We start from the raw sequence: 22,425 nt of genomic DNA on the forward strand, positions 1-22,425 counted from the left end.
CACTGAGGCTACTGCTTTTGTAGACTGAGCTTTTTATTCCAACTAAAAATCAATAGTCAAATGCATCAGTTAGACACATATTGGTAACACAACTGTGCTATCAGTGTGGAAAAATCCCGCAAGTATGTGATTTTAGGAAATACATATTAATCACTCTGCATGCTAATACACTGTGCACAAAAATGAACATTTCAGAGTAAAGTTATAATTCTAACATTTCATAAGAGAAATGCTGGAAATGATGGAACCATGTTATGTGATGATACTGATGCTTAATCTACATCAAGTAGAAGATTGTGTCATTAATAATCACTAGATTCTCTTGTTATGTAATGTGAGAAGCAGGAAGAGAGAGGATTAAGTTGTGAATTGGCATGCGTGTGCGCGTGTGTCAGTGTGTGTTGTGTGTATATTCATGTGTATATTTCCTTTCAGAGCAGCAACCGTGCTGGCACAGGTCGAGCCGTCATTGGCTGAGCTGCTGGGTGGGCGGGATCTGGTGCTGCCCTTCTCAGGCATCGGTCATTTCAGGAAGGAGGTGGTGTTTGTTGGGCTGGCCCCCGGACAACACAGAGACACACTGGATAGCCTGGCAGGTCAGTGGCAAACATTTAGCCTTTCACTCCCCTGTCATCGTCTGTCGCCTCTGTAAGTCTGTCACATTGATGTATAGGCTGTAAATACTGAATTACATTTTGTTTTGTAAGTGTTTTTTGTGATGGGTTTTGCTAGAACATGAATTGCATTATTGAATTTTACTGGGATACATCACTTGAGTTTTTTGTGTCCCTGTGGAGGGAGGTCTGAACTTGGGGTCAGCTGAGGAGCTCGGCAGACGGTTGTAGGGTTTATTTTCTTTCTTAAGGACGCTTGAATGGGGTGGCTTTTTGCTGTCATGGGGGCTTTGCTATGGGAGGTCACAAATTAGACAGCTTTAGGCTATGAGGCTAAGTTCATTGGTGGTCTAAGCCTGACTTTTATCCTGGACTGACCTGGAGATCAGGTTAAAACATTAGAATCTCTGAAATAAGCAAATACCCTAAGTATCTGAAAATGAGGCTTAACTAGGCCAGGGCCCAGTTTGAGGCTTAAATGGAAAATAAAACATACAGTGTGCTGATGCATGTAAACTCTAGTCATTGTAAGTCAACCACATGCACTGATTTGTTATCCATTGTAACTACATCCTCTTTCTAAAACCAGAATAAGTGGATTTGGTGAAATAACGTTATATCTGTGGTCTATTCTCTGTCGCTTTTCACTTTGTGTGTGTGTGTGTGTGTGTGTGTGTGTGTGTGTGTGATACATCTACTTGTCTTCTTACATTTGTCCGTTTACATGATTGTACTTGAGTGGGACTAAATGCAGAAGCATTTGCGTGTATGTTTTTGGGTTGTGCCTTAGGCAACAACATTAAGCCAACATTTCTAAGAGGATTCTCACTCTGTAAACACACACACACACACACACACACACACACACACAAACACACACACACACACACACTCACACACACACGTGTAGACAGAGTAAATGAGCTCACAGTTGCTTAATGCTGTCCATTTCCACTCTGAAATACCAGCTAAAATGGAAATATGCAGTGATTTGTTTTAATAGTAGACACTTGCATTTGTGTACACTCTCACAACAGAAAATAAGGTGTTGGTACTTTGTGTCTGGCTCTGGGTGAGTTGATGGTCTTTATAAATATATATTAAATTAACTGAACATGCAGTATTGGAGCAGCATGTTAAGATTCTGCTTTCATGTGGATTTCGTAGCTGCTCATGCAGCTGCCCAGATCCAAGCAAATGCTACATTTGGCATATTAGTAATGGCCAAGCTGAGACAAACCCAAAAGGCATTTCATCTCTGCTTGATATAACATAGGAAATGTAATGAATGAATCATTTAGAGATGGACATTTTTCACTGGTGATCAGGTACAGAGGCTGTGATTAACTTTTCATACCAAATTGCCAGAGAGGGTTGCGGTAGAGGTGGGTGTGTCCTCCTACTTAAAAACTTGTAATTTGCGGCCTCTAATTGGATTTACGCTTCTCCATCAAACTTTCTGTGCCTCTCAGCAGACATAAGAGGCAGACCCTCCATAATTGACCCAGTCAAACTCAACCAACCCTGACCCTTGAGTGATTGAGTTAGTGCTGCAGAGAGCCTGAAGTGTGTCACAAAAGTATTAATAGAAACAGTTCTGCTTAAGTACTCCTTTAATCTTGATGTTTAGGAAATTAATTTTACCATTAGTGCATCACGTGAAGTATGGCATGAGCTTGGCATTTTAAAAAAAAAGCATGCTCAGCTCATGCAGCAGCTCTTTTGGTCAGAACGCGCCCTCGAGCTGCTAAACAGAGGCAACAGGTCACTTGCAATATATGTATGTGTTGTTGTCTATGAAATAATGAAACACAAGTTACCATAACAAAATAACATTACAACAGAAGTCACGTTGATATACCTGTGTATAAAACATTTATTTTAATGTATAGAAACATCAGTCCACAGTATGCACACTAAAATTTCCATGTATGTGCTGCAGATGTAGACTTCAGCTCATCGTAAATCCACGCCATTGGAAAATTTACAAGTTAGATTTTAACATGGATCCTTTCACAAACTTCTATGTACAGTTGTGAAGTGAAAAACAAAACAGCGACTGGAAAAGATCACAAACAGGGTTAGGGTTCAGTCCACATGCTGTTGTTGTTGGAAGAGTAAAATTAGGATGAGGCAGGAAGTCGGACTCTCTCGTCCTCTATTATTGATTATATACTAACCTTTCTCTCCCTGTACAGCCCCTCTTCTAAAAATACCTCTTTGGTTTCCCTTTAAACCTCATCAATCGTTGTGTGCGTCTTTGTCCGTGTGTGTGTCTGTCCTTGGAGGTTGCCTGTGTGTTTGTGCCCGTTGTTAGTGTAACTGTCTTTGTCTGCGTGGTAAAATGATACTCCAGCAAAAAGCTTTTTTTTTTTTCCCATCCCCTGACACACATTCTCAGCCATCAGCGTCTATTTGTGTCTTCCATTAGTGCTTATATAAAAGTCCATAAAGAGGATTTGAGATATTTAATTGGGAGGAAGTGGATGTATGGCATACACATGATGTTGTGGGGTCATCTGCCACATCCGTCCTTTCTCCATATGGTAACATTTTGCATTATGTCGAATTACAACCTTCCTCTTTGGCTTTAATCATTAATGGTTGCTTATATAACTTTTGGTGTTTATGAAACTTTGCATATGTTTGTTGCAGAGTTGTTGCGGAGGCGTTTTGAGGAGCAGGGTCTTCTGCAAGGAGACAGTCGAGGGTTTGAACCCCACCTCACCATTATGAAGCTGTCCAGAGCATCAAAACTACGATCCCAGGTACGCACACGTGAGCTTACACGCACTTTCACATTTTGGTTTTAACAGATAAAGTGAGAATACTTTCCCTTGCTCCAAAAAAAAAAAAACAAAAACTGTTACATTTTCATCCTTTGCTGAAGCATTTTTATGCATGATGTGTTTTCATGCTTTCATGCGCAGTGCCACATTAGCTTGCTGTCTTTTAGCAAACTGAGAGAAATGCCAAACAGCTGCAGTGTTACTTCTCTGTCCCCAGCCGTCCTTTTTATTCCCCTCACCTCTCAGCGGCTGTAAAATGTGTCATCCAGTAGTTAGATGCCAAGTTATTTCTCCAGCCAAAACTACTAGTGGGAATAACACGTCTGCTGTGGCATTTTGAAAGAAATGTGAGTGTACGTAATGTCATAGTTTATGGTGTCAGGCTAAGAGCCAACTACTATATTGGGATTGATGAGGATAAAGTATGAGGGAGAGAGAAAATGGTGGAGTGATTGGGGGAATGGTTATGAAATTGAAAAAGATATAAACAAGAGGGAATAAAGGGGGGAAGGGTGGAGAGGACGCACGGATAAACAGAGATGAGCAGTGGTCAGGAGGTGAGAGACAGAGGAAGGACAGCATCTATCTTCTGTTTTCCCTTGACACCTGATGACATCTTATCCTGCCTGGCGCCTGATGAGCGGCATTCTTGTCCTCCCCCAGTCTGTGTGTGTGTGTATGTGTATAGCTTTGAGTGTGTGTCAAGAATGAATCTGCATGTCCTAAAATGTGTGAATAACATGACACAAACAGCTTTTTCTTTGTGTTTCTCAGGGTATAAAGCGCGTGGATCCAGCCCTTTACTCCGACTATAGTAACAAGTAGGTGCTTGGTTTTTCATATAACTAGCAGCGTATTGGGGCAGCCAAGTACACAGACAAATTTTCCAGGGTCAGTACGCTGCAGTGAGATGTTGTGTAATGCTTTGTGTCTGCACTGCAGGCTTGCTATAGATGTAAGCAGCACATTGTAGTCAATATATGCATAGTAATAGGAAAGAAAGACGCTAATCTCTTTTTCCACAAGTCCAGTTGCAAGTTTATGGCAATTTTGTGACTCACTGGTGTCTTAAAATTTATCATGATCTTACAATTTCCTTTGAATTTCAAGTGCATACCAGACCACACTGCATAATTTTGTTTCCACTTCTGTAGTTTTTGGTTGCCAGTTTTAATTTGAGTGATTGTGCAGCTGTAAAGTGGCCATAATGATTGACATCTGTCTGTACTATCTGCTGAAGGCATCAACACTCTCTTCTCTGTCTTACACTTCCTAATACTCTCTTTGTCCCTGTCACTGAAACACTCAGGTTTTTTGGAGACCAGACAGTGGAGCGGGTGGATCTTTGTTCCATGTTGAAAAAGAAGCAACAAGATGGATATTACCACACTGAAACTTCTCTACATCTTGGTTAGTGCATTTTGACGAGTCCTCATTTTCTGACACATTAAAATGGCTGTTAGAGGGTTAACGCCTGGTTTTAGGGTTAGAATTAGAATAAAATAGGGTTTGGCTTTCATCTTTGATGGTTAATGTTAGGGGATGCAGTATGTCAAGGAGTGTCCTCACAAAGATAGATGTACAGACATCTGTGGCAAATCTGCCTGTCAGGTACAACATTGAGCCACTAGAGGGAGCTGTTTGCTAACAAGACAGTGAGCTTTCCTGTGATGGCAGGGCGGAGTTGCTCACAGTAGCAGCTGATTTTTGGGGTAGAAAATTGCAACAGTTTTTAATTGTTTGTTTTATTTTTAATCCCTGTCATTGAGCCTGAAGGGGAGTCGCGTATTCATTCCATTCTGTTTGTGTCTCTGTCATTCAGTAAGATGCCTGAAACTGAATTTATAAAAGATTTTCAAAAGGTTGTTTGTGTGGCAATGATTGGTATAAGTGGTATTTTTCATACCGGTTTAAAAAAAAAAAATGGAATCTCTGGATTTTTGACTGGGTGGCATATTTTTGCACAGGTTTATGTAACACTATCAAACTTCGTGTGCTCAGCAGAAACTAAAAGAAAGGCAAACAGGCCTAATCAAACTCAAGGGCTGTGCTATGACTGTGTTGGCAGCAGTACTCACATACTTGGTCTGGAGTTGGAGTTTTTAAATGAACAGAAGTGCTCAGTTCAGTGGGATGGGATAAAATGGGATCAAATGTGGCATAGATTGTATCAGTATGTTGCAGAATTAAATCAGCAGATTTCTGTGTTGCGTCTTTTGTGCTCCTTTGATGTCGAGCTTGTAAAAGACCTTTTATGGAGCAGTTTACATTATGTTACTGTGCAGCCCCACATAAACTAGAGATGGTGCTGTTGACCACTGTGGGACTTGTAGCCAGACAGGCTGTATCTTTGTGCTCTTAGTGTCTAGCCAGTGCTGGAGCCTTGTACCAGCATTTTAGTAGCTAACAGGGAATTAGATCTCTGAAACAAACTTTTAGAGGATTATTTTATGGGTGTATCTGTTTTGTATGGCCACAGATAAAGCAACTTGTCGTAATCACAGTTTGAGAAGACACTTTGTGTTAAACATCATCTGACCCCGTTTTGCTCCAGCTAAAACAACACCCCAAGCACAGATTTAAGATGCAACAAGTGTGGAGCTTTGTGGCTGCTATGAGCCAAGATTGATTAGCAAGGATAATGGCAAATTCACTGTCTCCTCTTTCCTAACGGCACGTGTCTGAAACAAATGTAAAAATCAATGTTAGCAATGCCATTTAATCATTTAAACTGCCTTGTTATGATTCAAAGAGGCATGCAGCTTAAAAAAAAAGCCTAGGTAGAATTTTGAAGGTATTAATGATGCACAGCCAATTTCAGAGGTTGTACAGTAACAGATTATAAAACATAATGAATCTTTGCTCCCAGTGAAACCAGTCGTACAACATGGTGCACTTAGATTGGAGGCAGCTTTTCGGGGCCTGTTTGTTTTTTTGTAAAAATGTTAAACAACAGGAACCATGGCATCTATTTTGAGTTGAATGCAATGGCATGAAAGCAGTGACTGTATCTGCCCCCCAAAAAGCCTGTCTAGAGAATCCCTGCTTTGAACTGCTAACTAACACGGTCTGTGGTTATATTAAAACCAGTGATATGACAATCACAACCATGTAAACTGACAGATAAACCAGAACATGTTTTTTTATGCCAGCTGTAGCTTGATACTTCACCATTATAGCTTAAAATTAGCTTAATATCCTGTAACTGGAGTACCTTAAATCCGTAGACATGGGTTATGCAGAAGATTTCGTTAATCGTTAATCGTTAATCATTTTAAGAACATATTTAGGAAAACGTGTTTATGCTTATTTGTTTTTCAGGATCACCAGTAGCCACATAAATATATGAATAAATGATCACTGTTACCATGGAGGCAACAGGATTAATGTATACCTCTGGGTAAACATAAGCACATGCAAATCTCTGTATACAGGGTACAGTATGTAATGGATTGACAGGGACTCCCCAAGTCCCACTGTCAAGTAGCTACACTAATTGGTGTGTGTGTGTGTGTGCGTGTGCGTGCGTGCGTGCGTGCGTGCGTGCGTGCGTGCGTGCGTGTGTGTGTGTGTGTGTGTGTGTGTGTGAGCTGTCAGCATGAGTGGAACTAGGCTGTCACAATGTTTTGTGGATCACTGGGTTGTCTGAGAGAGACAAAGAGCGACAATGTGTGTGTGTGTGGGAGTGAGAGACAGAGGAGGGGGATGTTTACTTCACACTTCTCATCATCAAAAAGCTTGTGTTTTTGTCAAGTGTTTTTCCACAACAATACATACATATTTAAAATGCACGAGAGGTAAAAATGAGCACCACATCCAGTTCCCTGATATTATAGTTTAATGTCTACACCAGAGTGTTGCAGTGCGGAGGGTTTAAATACAAAGTTATAATGCTTGCTGTCTGTGGAGGAAGTGAGAGGAATTAAGTGCCTGTCACCCTTGAGCTTATAAGTTAAACGGGCTTCTTAAATCAAGTCTATGTAAATTTCAAAAGAAAAAATATCACAGTCGTTTTCTTATAAATGACAAGTTGAATTCATAAGAAGAAGAAGTGGTTTTTCCATTACAACCTCTTTGGTCTAGTAGCTTAGGGTGGCTAGTGTTAAATAGATATTTGTATGTAACTGACATTAGTGAGCTAACAGTTTGTGCTACTTTGACAATATGTTTTAACATGTCCCAGATTTTTTCATTAATTAATGACAAAGTAGAGGAAGGCAAACTTACTGCACATCACCAGGAGATTGTTGTTATCTGCATGCGTTCCCATCCCACTCTCTCCGTCAGATCACATGATGGTGTATTTAAAGCAACTGACTCCAGAGAACCTTGGGAAATGAAAGGAAATTCTGCGTGAGCTCATCCTGCAGTTTCTACTTGTGTAGCTACACTGTCTGCATGGTTTAAACCTGCTTCTCTTTCAGCTTTAATCACTTCTTAATAGAATGACAACTCTCAAAATCACCACCGGGACATTCATTAAATTAAGGAAAATTAATTAACAATACTGACATGGTGTTTTGCAGAGAAAAGTTTGTGTTTTTTGAACCGAGATCTTCATTAAGGCGCGTGCTGGTTGCTGGTTATTGTCGAGCTGAAATAATAAAATTAGCTCCTCTGAGGCATTGGCGTTACACACAGCATGCTATTAAATCAATACAGGATAAAGTTAGAAGGGTTACTTAGGATAAATTGCATTCTCATGCACACAGACACACCTGCGGTGGCCACTACGCTGAAGGTAGAAAAACACAGTCAATCCATCTAAAGACGCGTGTGTTGACAGTGGCCAGCATCCACACTCGAGCTTTAAGTCTGTGTCATTTAAACAACAGCCAAAAACACATGTTGAGCAGAGAGTGATGGCACACTGTCACCATTGGAAAGCAATTACTCAGCCAGAAAACAGCAGTCTTATTGCTCACTGAAGACAAAGATGCAGCAGGGAATAAATCATTGACTCCTCATCTCACAATTCAACAGATTTGACAGAGAAATGGCTAATAACATGAATGACTGAAATTACAGGGCAGCTGCACTGAATACTGTTAATTTTCAGTAAATTCTGACACCGAAATTACTTATAAATTATTGCATCAAAATAATGTTAGTCATAGTCATCGTGAAATATGGACCTTATGTGGTTGGGAGACTTGAAAGAAATAGGTCCATGTATCATCTGTGGTACTCCACTGAGTCTGATATTGCCGCTTACATGATACCTTCCCATCAAACTGTGTAAATTACAGAGAAAGCAAATGCCTACTGGTTAAACTGATTCTTGGTGGGTTTATCCTCCTCTAGATCCTTGTTCCTCACAGTGTGCCACTGAGGTTCAGTGTGCTTTTTCTGGTGGTGCACAGTGGTCAGCGTCTGATTGCATGTGTCTGTATGTTAGTCCCATAATGCACAGTACAACATAATCCACAGAAAGCCCAATGATACTAGGGCTGAACGATTTTAGGAAAACATCTCTCTTTCGATTTTTCTGACAGAAATTGCAATTTCACTGCATGTTGCAACTTGAGACAGGTTTTGCACAGTACCTGTTTCTGGTGCACGTCTGCAGCCTCAAACCCGAAACACCAAATGACCAACGTGCTGTTTTTATTGGTTTTATTGATTAAATCCCCTAACTCTGCTTCTGGTCCAGCTGAAGCCATTTCAGTAATTAAGCAGCAGGTGCAGCAGGTTACACTGATTGCGTTAGCGCGACCTGTCCACGAGCAGCAATGCCGCTTCTGATTGGTCAGCTTGGCAGGTAGGGAGACAGAATGCATGTATAAAATAGTTGACACAGCAGATCCTGGGTCAGTTAGGAGCACTGCAAAAAACCAACTGCAGCTTTGGCGATCACATGATCAGAAAACGAGAAATCGTTCAGCCCTAAATGATACACAGCTCAGCAGGGTGTGTTGTGTGTGGAGAGGAGGGAGGAGGCCAGAATATACAGTCCGTGAGAGAAGAAGGGGTGAAACGACAAAAAGGGATTTTGTACTGTCACACTGTTTTAACATGCGTTGGTATTATAAAAATATTGATTATATCCACTTTTCAGGATTGATACTTGAAAGTGCAGTATATTCATAACAGTTGTTGTGAATTAGGATTACAACTCATTCCTGCTTTCATGTCATATCTTCTGTTTTCCTCTCTAGTCTGTATACTAAAGGGGAAAGGTCGTGAAATGTTGAGTTGCCTGGTCCACTTCTGTTTTGACAGATGGATGAAAGTTAATAACTCAGTTGCTGTAAAAACACTTAAGTCTTTAGCCTCTTTCTCGTTCCACACACTGCTCTGTTGGAATGTGATGTTAACGTAAGCAAAAGATTGAAGATAAATCAACAAGGGTTTGTATATGCGAGAGAGATGACATGTCCATTGCATGCTCATCACCCACCATGTTACTTAAGAAGATATAGAAATGTTTAGTTTTCCTTTTGGTTTGGTCTGAAAATATGTTTGTAGCAAGTGAGCATTTGGTAATATGCAGGCCAAAGAAATGAGAGGGCAGTTCCAAAATGTCGTGGCTTTAGAAACACTCATCTTTACATGTTTGTGTTCTTACATAAACAAATGGTCAGTGTGATGTATGAAGTGGAGATAATGTCCTTTCAGCAGACTGTCAGTTACGCTGTAGCGCCTGTTGTGACCTTTTGTTACAACATTATAAAAACTCACTCCCACTGCTTTACATGCAGAAACATATATATGTCAAGACACTAATATATACATGCAGAAGCCCACAGACACAAATACACGCCATTACAAATGCATAGCACTCAAACAGCAGACGCTGAAGGACAGATGAAGGTGGATTTTTGCTCTGTGACCTTTTGGTATTTTATTCAGATAAGGTCAGGCACTTCTGTACAGACTGTGCTGCGTGGCTTTTTCCAATAAAACGAGTCTTTGGCAGTGTTCATTTTCCGGTCGCCAGCCGTGAGTGCCAGCTGATGCAATTTTCTAATTTGCATGTAAGTGGGCTAATTTCTCTCTGCAGAAATAGTGAATCAGGAGACTGCAACATCTGAAGGACTAGAATTGAGCAGTTAAGTGTTGTTTGTAGCGATTATTGATGCCTTAAATGTAAAAAGCAGTGTAACGTTATTAAACTGGAGCTTGTTTGGTTTTTTGGTTTTTCGCCGTGACATGGCAAAATTGGATCAAAAAAACAATTATACAAACATCTGCATGAAAGATCCATTAAAAAAAAACAGTATTTCAAGTTCAAGCTTTATGTAGAGACCAGTTGTTTCTTGGGACTCAGCAGCTCATTTGCGTTTTCTCCCTATTTTTCTAGTAGAAGGAAGTACAACAGCTTTGTTGTACATAAGTATATTGAAAGCTCTATCTGCGTTCCTGCTTTAAGGCACCCACTGTGGAAAGATTGGCATCACTACTGGCTCTGTTTCTAATAATTAATGGTATTGAATAGACTCTAAAACTCCCTCACCCCTCTCCCTTTCCCTCCCTCTCTCTTCTAATTCATTAGAGTGAGAGAGCATCTGAATTTCTAATTCGTTACAGGGAGCAACTGAATAAGGTCTTTGTTGTAGTATTGCGTTGTGTATATCCATCTCAGACCACAGGAGCATTGCCAAAGTTTGTTTGGTGATCGCAGCATAACATTCTAACACGATTAAGGCTAAGTAATTTCATGTCCTGAAAAGCTCCGTAGGACATAATTATACAGTGGAGGAAAGTACTTTTTGAGGGGAGGAAATATTAATGGTAATCCAACAGCTAGAAAGCTTGTTGTTAGATAGAAATTAAAAAGCCTTGATTAAATGTACATTGCGAGAGAAGAACTCTCAGCGGTGGGACTGGTGGGCCTGATGTAGGGTGGCATTCACGTCATAATGTTTAGGCCTTAATTATGATCAGCAGAGTGAGAAAAACCATTAGCGTCAGCCTCTTTGTTGTCAGACACGCAGAACTTATTGAAGTGTAAACAAACAGCTGGAAAATGGCTGTGAATCTACCATCATTGGCTTGTACATCTACACCACTAATACAATCGATTCAGGTCATTTAAAAGGAGCTATACTCTGTGTCTGGGTAATGAAACTGCAAATACATACCACTGCCAACGCTACTAATTTAGGCTGTTTAAATAGGCTAGCGGCCCATGTCTCTGGTTCAAATCATGGCAAGAATTTCTGACTATATGATTAAGAGAACTTGATTGAGACAGCATCTGTAGGGTCTCAGAGATGCTACAAGTAGCAACAAGGCCCTGCTAGTAATTTTCAAATATTAGTAAAGCAAGAACATAAAAGCTTACACATAGTATCCTCATATGTTATCTCATGTTGGTATCTAAGTCTGCATTGGGCGCAGCAAACGGTAAGCACCTGACAACTTACGGCTTTCAATAGTGAATGTTAAGAGGATAGCAGCAGGGCTGGAGTGAGATTAATCAGATTAGAGAAGACAGGGCTGAAGTGAGATAGAGGTGGACTAGAGAAGAAGGAGAAAGCAGCAAATAAAAGCATCAGCTACTGAGTAGATAGTATGGAAGGATGAGTGAGGGAGTTTGAAGAGGATAGAGCAAGGAATAAGGGAGATTAAACAAGAATGATAAATGAGGATGGGAAGAGAAAGGAGAGACAGAGGAGGGGAGAACAGGCTTGCAGAAGCAGTAGAATTAAATAGATAGCAAGGATGAGAAGAGCAGATAGCGTGGCCAGACAGACGACGAGGGAAAATTGAGAGCCTGAGTGAAGGTGACATTAAACAGACGAGCAAATTGAAGTTTGATATTAAAGGGAGGTTGAAGGAGGGCGCCATGGGTCAAGCGAAGAATAAGTCTGATGGCGCGATGGAAAGAAAGGGAGAGGAATAATAGCAGAGTACGGTGACAGACAGAGGAAGATTAGATAGGGGTTTCAGAAAAGGAGAATTGTCCTGTGTTGGGTTATTTGCAAAATAGAAGTTGAAAATCTTACAGACAGCCCCAAATTACCATAGTGTACTCTTTTCTGATTCAAATGTAATTGCTTCAATGATAGAAATGTTTCTATTTGCACAGAGGTTGTGTAAATAATGCAAACAACCTCAAAATGTCATAGAAATACAAACCCACAGCATGGACGGTAAAAGAAAAATACCACCGCCACATACTGTGCAGCTGAGTCAGAAGCTTTAACAACCTGACGAGCAAATAAATAAATAAATAAATAAATAAATAAATAAAAATACCACAGTGCAGCCACATTCAGCCCAGCAAGAGCCTGAATGGTCAGTTTGTTCAGTGGGGTGTGAGTGAATGCTGACTGAGCATGAATGCATGTGAAACATGCAGTTTTACATTAAGTTTACCAAATCAATTCAACACAGTAAACCAGTGAACACACGAACAAAGCCTGTGGTTTCCTCTGTTTGAGAGTGAGGGGATATGTTAATTTAGAGGCACATACCTGCTTTTAAGTGATAATTTTCCACCTAAAGCTACAGCGAAAGTGGCAAGAAAAAGTATGTGAACCTTTGGAAGTACTTAGTTTTCCTGGAATTACCTGTCTTTATTCAACAGATGCATTAAACATTCACAGTACTGGTGGAAAAAGTAAGTGATCCGTTGGATTTAATAAGCGGTTGAAGCTCCTTTGGCAGCAATATCCTCAAACAAATGCTTCCTGTAGCTGCGGATCAGACTTGCACAACATTCAGGAGGAATTTGGGACTATATTTCCTGACAGAAGTGCTTCAGCTCAGTCAGGTTCTCAGGCTGTCTGGTGTGAATGGCTCTCTTGAGGTCATTCCACAGCATCTCTGTTGGTTTAAGGTTTTGGCTCCGACTAGGCCACTCTGAGAGGTGGATTTCCTTTGCTTGAAGTCATTCTTTTATAGATTTGCTTTGATGTTTAGGTCACTGTCCTGCTGCATTACCCATAACGTAGCGTTCCTTGATAGACACTCAATGATGATGGGCTGTCCAGATCCAGAGGCAGCAAAGCAGCCCCAGATCATGATGCTCCCTTCACCTTAATTCATAGATGGGATGATGTTTTCAGTTTTTACACCATACATTTGACCTTAGTTTTCAATTCAACCCTTAAACAATGATTCCTTTAAGCCATCAGCTGTTGTCCAGAGTTTTCAGTTTTCATATTTTCATATTTAAACTCTTTGAAATTATTTTGTAACCCTTTCCAGCTTCATCCAAATCAACAAATCTTGATGGTAGGTCTTCTGAGATCTCTCTTTTATAAGACATGGTTCACATCAGCAGATGCTTCTTGCAAATAGCAAACTCAGAATGTGTTTTTTACACATCAAAGTAGCTTTAGCCCATACCTCCAGTGTGTTTCATTGATTGAACTCTGTGTTTGCTAACTCCTGAATCCAATTAGCTTTTGTTGAAGTCATTAGCCAGGGGATTGACATACTTTTTTCAGCCCGCACCATTCATGTTTTAAGGATGCATTCCATATGGACTCAGTGATTGATTTTGCTTGTTCAAAACTGTAACTTAGATGAAGATCTTGCCACTTTATCTACATGTAGGTGTCTGGGGGTATTGAAAGGTAAATGTCAGAGCCAATTCATTATCCAGTTGGAAAAACTCACCTGTTGCTGAGCTCCACAAAACACCATCAATGGAACCACCACATCACACACTGCAGCGTGTTAAATCCTGGCTGAAATGCGTGATGCACATAAATAATCTTTTTCTTTGTCATTCGGATTAGATGTCCAAGAATTTGTGCGTTGATAAAGCCAGCCAAATGGCAGGCTCGTGCTCTGCGCAGCAACATGAGAAGAACAGTAATCTATATGGAAAATTTGCACCTCTGTGACAAATAATCGACGAACCACAAGCGAACATTTGATCCAAGAAATAAATATAAACAGAGGGAAGTAAAGGAGCTGCAGGGATGAGTGATTAGTAGTTGTGACAACATTGTGAGTTCCCTGTAGCTGCAAACACACGTGTAGTTTATCATAGCAGCAATCAGAATGACTTGCAGTGTGTATATAGTGACAATGGACAGATACACAATAGTGAAATAAATATTATATGTAGCAAACATAGACACTGACTGTTGGACATGCAGTACTTTCTGAATATACCTGTGTGCCATGTCTAAAAACATTTCTAGTATAAACGCTAAAATACCAGGCGTGTCTCACACACCCTCAACATTATTCATGACATACACACGTTATTATGTGTGCGTCGCTTGTCTTGTCTGTGTGTGTGTGTGTGTGTGTGAATGTTAGCATGTCTAGAGTTAATTATTCACACAAGTGTTATGATGAACAGTAAGCCTTATCACCAGGCCCCTGTTATCTGCAGCATGCAGTTGTCTTTTTGTGTGCATAACCTGTCTTGTGACTAAGTACTGAGACACTAAGAGCTGACCTTCAGCTAAACAAAGTCAACACTGTTGCAGTGTTTTCGTCAGCCGTCTCTCTCTCTCTCTCTCTCTCTCTCTCTCTCTCTCTCTCTCTCTCTCTCTCTCTCTCTCTCTCTCTCTCTCTCTGCACAAATGAAAGCATGTTTAACATGGCTCTTAAACAGGTACTGACAAATTTCTACATTACAGCATGTAACATGATTTTCTACTCAGCTGAATAGCTCCTAAGTAGTTTCATTGTTGAACTTTCAGAAAAGAAATGTGTTCAGGAGAGTTAAATTATCCACAAATTGCAGGCTGTTTATAAAAAGCCTTTTCAGAATTCGTTTAGATTATGCCTGTGTGTTTACAGTGATCAGCGTGTGTTCATTGACATATATGGGTACAATACATATGACGTTCAATAGCAGTCGGGCCTCGTCAATGACAACACTTAAGCCCCACAAATAGCAGTCATCACGGTTTGTGTGTGCGTGTGTGATGGAGCGAGTGTTTGTGTGTAACGTGGCAGCTGTGAGCTGAATGCTGCTGTTGGAGACAGGGCTCCACTGTCTACTCGCACAGCTGAGCTCAGTGCATAATGTGCATCATGCACTACAATGTACGTGATGTGGTTGTGTGTGTGTGTGGTTATTTGCATTAGCATTCCCCTCGCTCTTCACACTCACATCCCCTTACCTCTTGTTTGCAGTTCCCCATTAACCCTGCGGAGTAGTGATGTGCTTTTAACTAGACCCTCTGTGCCGATTTTTGCACATGGAGCCATAGAATAAGCATCTCTGCAACTGGTGGAGATCCATTGTTCTACTGAAGGACTCATCAGCAGAGCTGATGAAAGGGGGCTGTTGAAAGGACTTGAACCAACCGCTGGTTGGAAATCAGTGCGTCTAATCACCCTGGAACCTGCATCCTCATCTCTTCATGCAGCTACACAAATCAACAAAATCATGTAAAGCAGTATCTTGTAAATAGCCATTTAAGAAAAAAGGATGCTTAAGTCACTTTTTTGGATAAATTGTACTTCTAGGTGTACATTTAAGGATCAGTGCAGAAACGTCAGACATCTGTTTTGGCTCTGCGTTGTCAGGTAGCGGTCATTAAACTGTAACTCCATTTCACCAGTAGTACAATAATGCCTAATGCACCAGCAGGATAAAGTTAAACATTTTTCATCCTTCTTTGCTTTCCTCTGCCAGGGTAGAGCTTTCAATCAGCTCGAGCAACTCATGCTGCCAGACTACACTGAGCTCCGACTGCGAGCGCTCGTTTGAGATCATTACATCAGAGTGCAGTGCTGAGCCGGGTGTGAGCGGGAATGTTGGCCTTTTTAGGCACAACAACATATATTACATCTAAATTGCTCAGCTACTCGCATTATGCAACTATTCAGGCGGTACTGCCAACGCTGTGCAGCGGGATTAAGTATCGACTGCATCATGTTAACACGTATTAGTGAGGCGAGAGAGAAACTGATCAGGAATACTTATCTGTGGACTGATGTTTGGCTGCAAGGAAAGACTGAGTCACTTGCTGTTTGCACGCTTGTAATGCTGTGCTGTTCCACTGTGTGTTTTCACAAAGTGTCATGGAGCCTGTTTGACAGGCGGCGAACCCAGAGCAAACAAGGATCAACAAGTGAAAGACATCTCCTAAATAAAGTAATCCCTTATTCTGAAGTTCAAACACAACACTAGAATTAACTAATCATGACCTGTCAGCAGATAATAGAAAAAAAAACATTAATATTTTTTATAAATACACTTAAAGTAATGAAGGCTGTATCTAATAATTATTGTCATTAACAATAAACCAGCTAGTCTTTAAAATGAAAGAAAAATTGGGAAAAAGGCCATCATAGGTTGTGTAATGATGCAGTTTACGATGTTTTAAATATCCTCAACTTTAAAACACAAGCAAGGCAAGCAAATATTTGGCATTTGAGCTTGCTAAATGACTCTCAGTCATGAAGTGTTGCTGCAAAATTTTGTTCCAATCAACCAATCATTTCGGCATTAAAAATAACCCCTACATTTCTATCAGAATGGCATTTTTCTTAAGTGTAATTGCCTTTATTTTCAGGCTTTGGCAGCAAACTAAGAAGTCGAAAACCACAGTCAGGCTGTTATAGGAGCATTACTCATTATGCAGGAGAGTAAACTGAAGCCCGAGCTCATCCAAGGCAGGTGGAATTAAAGAAACAGTCTGAACTGGACCGACTCCATCGGGTCAGACTCAGTTAGGTTCAGGATGTAAATCCAAGCTCTACCACACTGTCAGTATCTATTATTCATTACATTCGCAGCATTTTTGAAGGACTGCAGCGTACGAGATAATATGAACTAAATTGAATATACACAGGAAGCTGCAGATAATCTCTGCGTGTCCCCATATTCCCTTGACCCTCACTTTGTCTACCATTACCCCTGACCACCGCCTTAATCGTAATCCATACTTAACCTTGGAACTGACCTATTTTTGACAACGAATTTCAATAGCTTTTTCTATTCTTTGAGGATATTTGACCTCCTCAAAATACCATTATAGGTCTCATAAATTACACAGATAGATGCAGTAGCAGGCTGCAGCTGCTGGCTATTCAACAACCATTATTCAAGCTACAGTGTAGGTGGAGCCTGTAGCCCCCCTCCCCCTCTACACACACACACACACACACACACACACACACACACACACACACACACACACACACACACACACACACACTCACACACAGACAGTAGTGTCTGCTGTCTCCTCATATATACCGCTCCCTTTTCCTTGTTCGCACACTTGTCACACTCCTAAGCGTGCTCCCTCTGTCTCTTTCTTGAATACACACTTACTCAAGCTTGCTGACACGACACACCCCTCCTCCTCTGTCCCCTGTCTAGTTAAACACACACACTTTTTATCTTATATGTATATATACACGCCTCCCCGCCGCTTTCCCCCACTTCACACATAAAAAAATTACACTCTTTTTTGTCTCCTACTCACACACACTCCAGCTCGACCCATTCTCTCTCTTTCTCCCTCCCTCTCCCACTCTTTTCTCTCTCCCTCCCTCTCTCTCTGATACACACACTCACACACCCCTCCTCCCTGTGTCAGTGCAAAGTAGAGCGAGAGCAAGGAGCCACTCGTTCATTTTTTTCCCTCGTCTCCTGCCTTGCTCCGTCTTCTGCGGGGCTGCACAGAAGGAAAGGGAGGGTTTCATTGTTGCCTGCATCCCCACCAGGGTCGCCTGTCGTTCGAGGGGGGGGAGGAAGAGTGACACAGAAAGGAGAAGACAGGGAGATAAAGAGTGGGAGAGACAGGGGAAGAAGCTGGACTCTCGCTCCATCTGTCTGTCTTAGAACAAGGGGAAAAGGAAAAAGAGGGGTAACAGCGGGGAGAGGGGAACAGGAGGAGAGGGAAGGTGGCGCCATGGGTCAGCTGTGCTGCTTCCCTTTCTCCCAAGCCGAGGAGAAAATCAGTAAGTGTCTCCTGGTCCTGTCTCCATGCGTGGGTGTGTGTTGTGGGAGAGACTGTGTGCATGTAATGTAGGAATATAATGTACACTGTGTGTGTGTGTGTGTGTGTGTGTGTCGCTTTGTGCCAGCTGTCTGTGTGCACAGCTACATCCATGATTGTGTGCAACCTACAAATGGACAAGGAGTGCATGTGTGTAAGAGAGTGTGACCATGCAGTTTGCTTTGTGTGCAGTCTGGTATTGAGCCTCTTCAACCAGATGAAATAGTTAAGAGTTACTGATAAGTCTTCTCACAGTCCTCCTACTGCAAATATCGACTGTGAGTAATAAAGTCAAAGGATGCTCCTAAACCTTGTGCTGATTAGTTCTGGCTGACTGCAGACAATGAAAACTTAAAGGTGCTGTGTCGAGTTATATTGTTAACAAACAAAAGTTATGTTTACATTCAGTGTTTCTCACCAAATCCCCTAAGCATCCTTGAGGTAAAAAAAAAAAACCTGCTGAATCAATTTCCTTCCTCATTAAATGTCAGCAAAGCTAATTTTTAAAAAAATATTCTAAACCACATATTTCTTTACATCCATGTCTGCTAGCCTGCAGTTTTCTTCTTCACTGCCTTATTTGATGCATTGTTGCGCGTCTTTGTGCCCAGCTGTCGATAAGTGGAATGGCATGAGACCCACAAGTTGTGAATCGTGTAATTGTCTGCACGATACAAACAAAACAGGGACTCACTTGTAAAAGCATCGCTTCATAGCGCTACTAGTGGTCAAAACACCTCATGGTACCTAAATCATACATCAGTGGTCTTTAAAGAAAAATGATTAATGGAGAACTGAACAAGGGGAGCTGGAAAATAACTTTTTTGTGATTTTTTGTCACCATCATCAGCTTACTTTTGTATGTTTGGGGAACTGCTTTCTTTTTCTTTATTTTTCATTCTTGCTGTATTGATTCAACATATACACTGAATGGCGTGAAAGCTTAAAGAGCCCTCCTGACAGGTTTTAAGACATATAAAAGCTGTATAATAATAGCTGATAATAATTTGTCTGTTATATATTTTTCACAAAAACATTCAGTAACTTTGTAAAAAATTCTTGAATTTAAATCTACTCCGTCTCCCTCATAGAAAAGTGCAGTTTCTATCAATATGCAAAGTTTAACTCCTGGACACAAAGTATCTCCCACTTCACTGAAGTGTCAGTATATGTGTGCAAGAGGTCTCAAGTTTCCACATCACACATCTTGTGCAAGCTGCATACCGGACCATGGTTGGCTTCCATACTAGTTGTGAATTCACAAAATAATTTTGTGCGTACGTGTATTAAACATGAGATTTAAGGTGAACTCGGAGAAACACAGGAATGTGAAAACTACAGTCTTCTACAGTCAAAATCTGCACACTGATCATTCTGTACAGTGAAGCTCAAACATGACAGTGACGCAACACTAAGCAAGAAATGTTTTTTGAGTGAAAGGGGGGGGAATTTAAAGTAACTTTGAAATGAGCACCCTCCTGTCGTACATGAACATGTGGCACAGATTAGCCAGGAATCTCCTCATCTCTATAACTGATGTTATCTAACAAAGTATGTCGTTACACAACATCAGTGGTCAGTTAAACGAAAATTAAAATGGATAAATAAAGGAACCAAAGTAAAGGCACAAATTTTCCACTAGATGACAGAGATACAGAGTGGAAACTGTCTGCTCTGCTTAAGCTCATATGGAATGAAATCAGCTCTAGAGGATAATTACTGATCCAGCTTGTGGTTTGATTACAGCTTTAAGCAGCGATTTCTCTCTCATTGTTCTGTAGCAGCTGTATCAGGGTTAATTTAGGTTTTGGTTGAACGTACACCTCAGTTTTGGTGCTACTACGTGTTTTAGGTGTAGAACTAGTCTTGCTTCTCTGTTATTACTTACTTACTGCTCTATTATTATTAGCATAAAAGATACACAATTTCTCCTTTCAGTATGGCATTTTACAAATGTTCATTACAAGTAACTTATTTCATTATAAAAGTATCAGACTAATTTGTTTTACTGCAATACACAACATGTGCTGTATTAAACTGAACTGACAGTCTGTTTTTAGCAAGTGTGGTATAGATTGATTGTGGTGACAGACGATAGAGCTGGAATTCAGTTTTCCCTGTAGTGTTTGGGGGAGTAAATTGGATCAGTTACTTGTTTGTCCTAGTTTTCATTCTAGTGCAAGAAACTGACATTGATCTTATTTAGATTCTTAAACTAATAGAAAATCCACCACCCTTACAACTGCCAGGAAAGATTTTTTTTTTTAAACTGCAATTTTGTAGTTTTCGCCTCACGTTTTAGTTTCCTCCTTTTCTATGAGTTAAAGTAGGAAAATTGCAGTAACTTCATATTGATATAGCTGCTGTCCTCTGGATTAATGGTTAAACAGTGATACAAAGCAATAAAATGGTCCGGTCATTTGTGGCCTGTTCGTTGTGTGTGTGTGTGTGTGTGTGTGTCTCTGTGTGTGCGTGCTGTATGTAAGATCTCGGTCATGCTGATTATACTGATCATGCTGTCATAAACGCAGACTTTGACACTGGCTGAAATGGAGATTTTGAAAATAGGTGGTGTGTATGTGGGCACACGTGTGCTCTGTGCAAGCACTAATCTGGTAAAGACAGAAATGTTATACTGGGCTGTATGTACACATATTATTGTGTGTTCTTTCTTCCTGCTTCTCTCTGTTTCTCTTCCTCCCTCCTGTGTTTTCTCTTATGTCTCTCTCTTTCTCTCTGTCTCTCTCCCCGCTTGCAGCTGCATTGCTATAAACAGTCGAGCCACTGTGCCCTACTTCTGAGTGGAGAGAGATGGAGGGAGAGGGGGAAAGAGTGATGCAGGGAATGAAGATTAATGAAGGGAAAAGGAGGAATGGGCTTAAAGAGAAATGGTGATATTGAGACAAAGGCGGAGGCAAGAAGAGGGAGGCAGACAAAGAAGGGGAGTGTGTGTACTGTAGGTCAGATGCTACCCCTGTGATGTGGTGACAGTAACCCTCGTGAGCACAGCAAGTACACGTGCACGTGTGTGTATGTGTGCTTGCAGTGCGTCTGTGTGTTCAGTCAACCATGACCAGTTTGACAATGTGTCACACAGTGGTATTAAGGCCAGAGTATACTTCTGCATAAAATCAGCGGCGTAGCCTGACGTGAAGCTTCCTAGAAATGTAACTACACAGTGTGGTGATGCCGATAGCAACGACTGTGATTGGTCCACTTGGTAGAAAGTCTTTGAGCAGGCGTACATGTAACAGAAAATACACCCTCCTCAATCAGACACGCCATCTCTGCTGACATCTTCTGTCTTTTCTGTAGTGCAGTCATTTCACTAAAAGTAACTGTTGTATTAGCTCCAATGTGATCCGCTCAATTTGAGGCGCCATTGTTTAAAGTACACAAAAAAAAAAACTCAACACAGACTCAACTCACACCTCACCACTACTCACTACCTCTCACAACAAAGTACTAGATATGTATGTGCAAACACAAATCCCCACAGATGAATTAATTTCTTTGTATGAAACGCACTTAATTATCGTAAGAAATACAGGCAATCATAGTGTTTATTGTCTAGCTTAAGAAAAGCTGTGTGAGACGTTATAGTTCTATTCATTTTATTCGTTTGTAATTGTTATCGCTGTCAGAAGTATTGAAGACGGTACTTATATCCTGGGAATATTAGAGCTCTGTGTGAGAATGAATTGTGCAAAATGTCAGGTGTGACTCATGACCACCTAGTTACAGTATAGCCATCTAAATGTATGCTGCTGTTATAGCTCGGCCTATCACAGCATGCTTTGCAGCATTAATCACAGTTAATATGTTATTGTCAAGTTACGCTAACTTTATTGGCACTATGACAGAAGTTGCCAAGTCAAGCCAATGACAAACTTACAGAAAAACAAATAAATAATTAGCTTTTAGAAGGATCGATATATGTGGCAAGTTAATTGAAGATTGGATGACTGTAAAAAAACATTTGTTGGGATGCAGTAAGTAAGTAGGGACCAAGGAATTAACTAAGGAACTAACTGCTATTACCATTATTAATTATTTTGTGTTGATTATTTTCTCAGTTAAATATGTAAAATGTCAGAAAAATAGAGAATACTGTCAGTCATAGGCTCTGAGAGTCCAAGATCTTCA

The 22,425-nt window shown here is 40.7% G+C and overlaps 1 protein-coding gene across 3 annotated transcripts in view; it reads left to right on the forward strand.

The window, feature by feature from the left end:
* Positions 1–22,425, forward strand: part of LOC121199891 (A-kinase anchor protein 7-like) — a 39,718-nt gene that overhangs the window by 4,816 nt on the left and 12,477 nt on the right. Inside the window, exons 6-10 of one of the 3 annotated variants that reach the window (XR_005896476.1) lie at positions 436–596; positions 3,270–3,382; positions 4,178–4,224; positions 4,713–5,265; positions 11,996–12,006. Coding sequence is in view for 1 of the 3 variants with exons in the window: in XM_041064875.1 (XP_040920809.1) it covers positions 436–596; positions 3,270–3,382; positions 4,178–4,224; positions 4,713–4,813 (422 nt within the window). In the remaining 2 variants the exon portion in view is untranslated. Of the gene's footprint in view, positions 1–435; positions 597–3,269; positions 3,383–4,177; positions 4,225–4,712; positions 5,266–11,995; positions 12,007–22,425 lie in introns of those variants that run through there. The other 2 variants (XR_005896477.1, XM_041064875.1) reach the window with 2 other exon arrangements.

This window comes from Toxotes jaculatrix, chromosome 19 (genome assembly GCF_017976425.1).
Source record: "Toxotes jaculatrix isolate fToxJac2 chromosome 19, fToxJac2.pri, whole genome shotgun sequence".
NCBI lineage: Eukaryota > Metazoa > Chordata > Actinopteri > Toxotidae > Toxotes > Toxotes jaculatrix.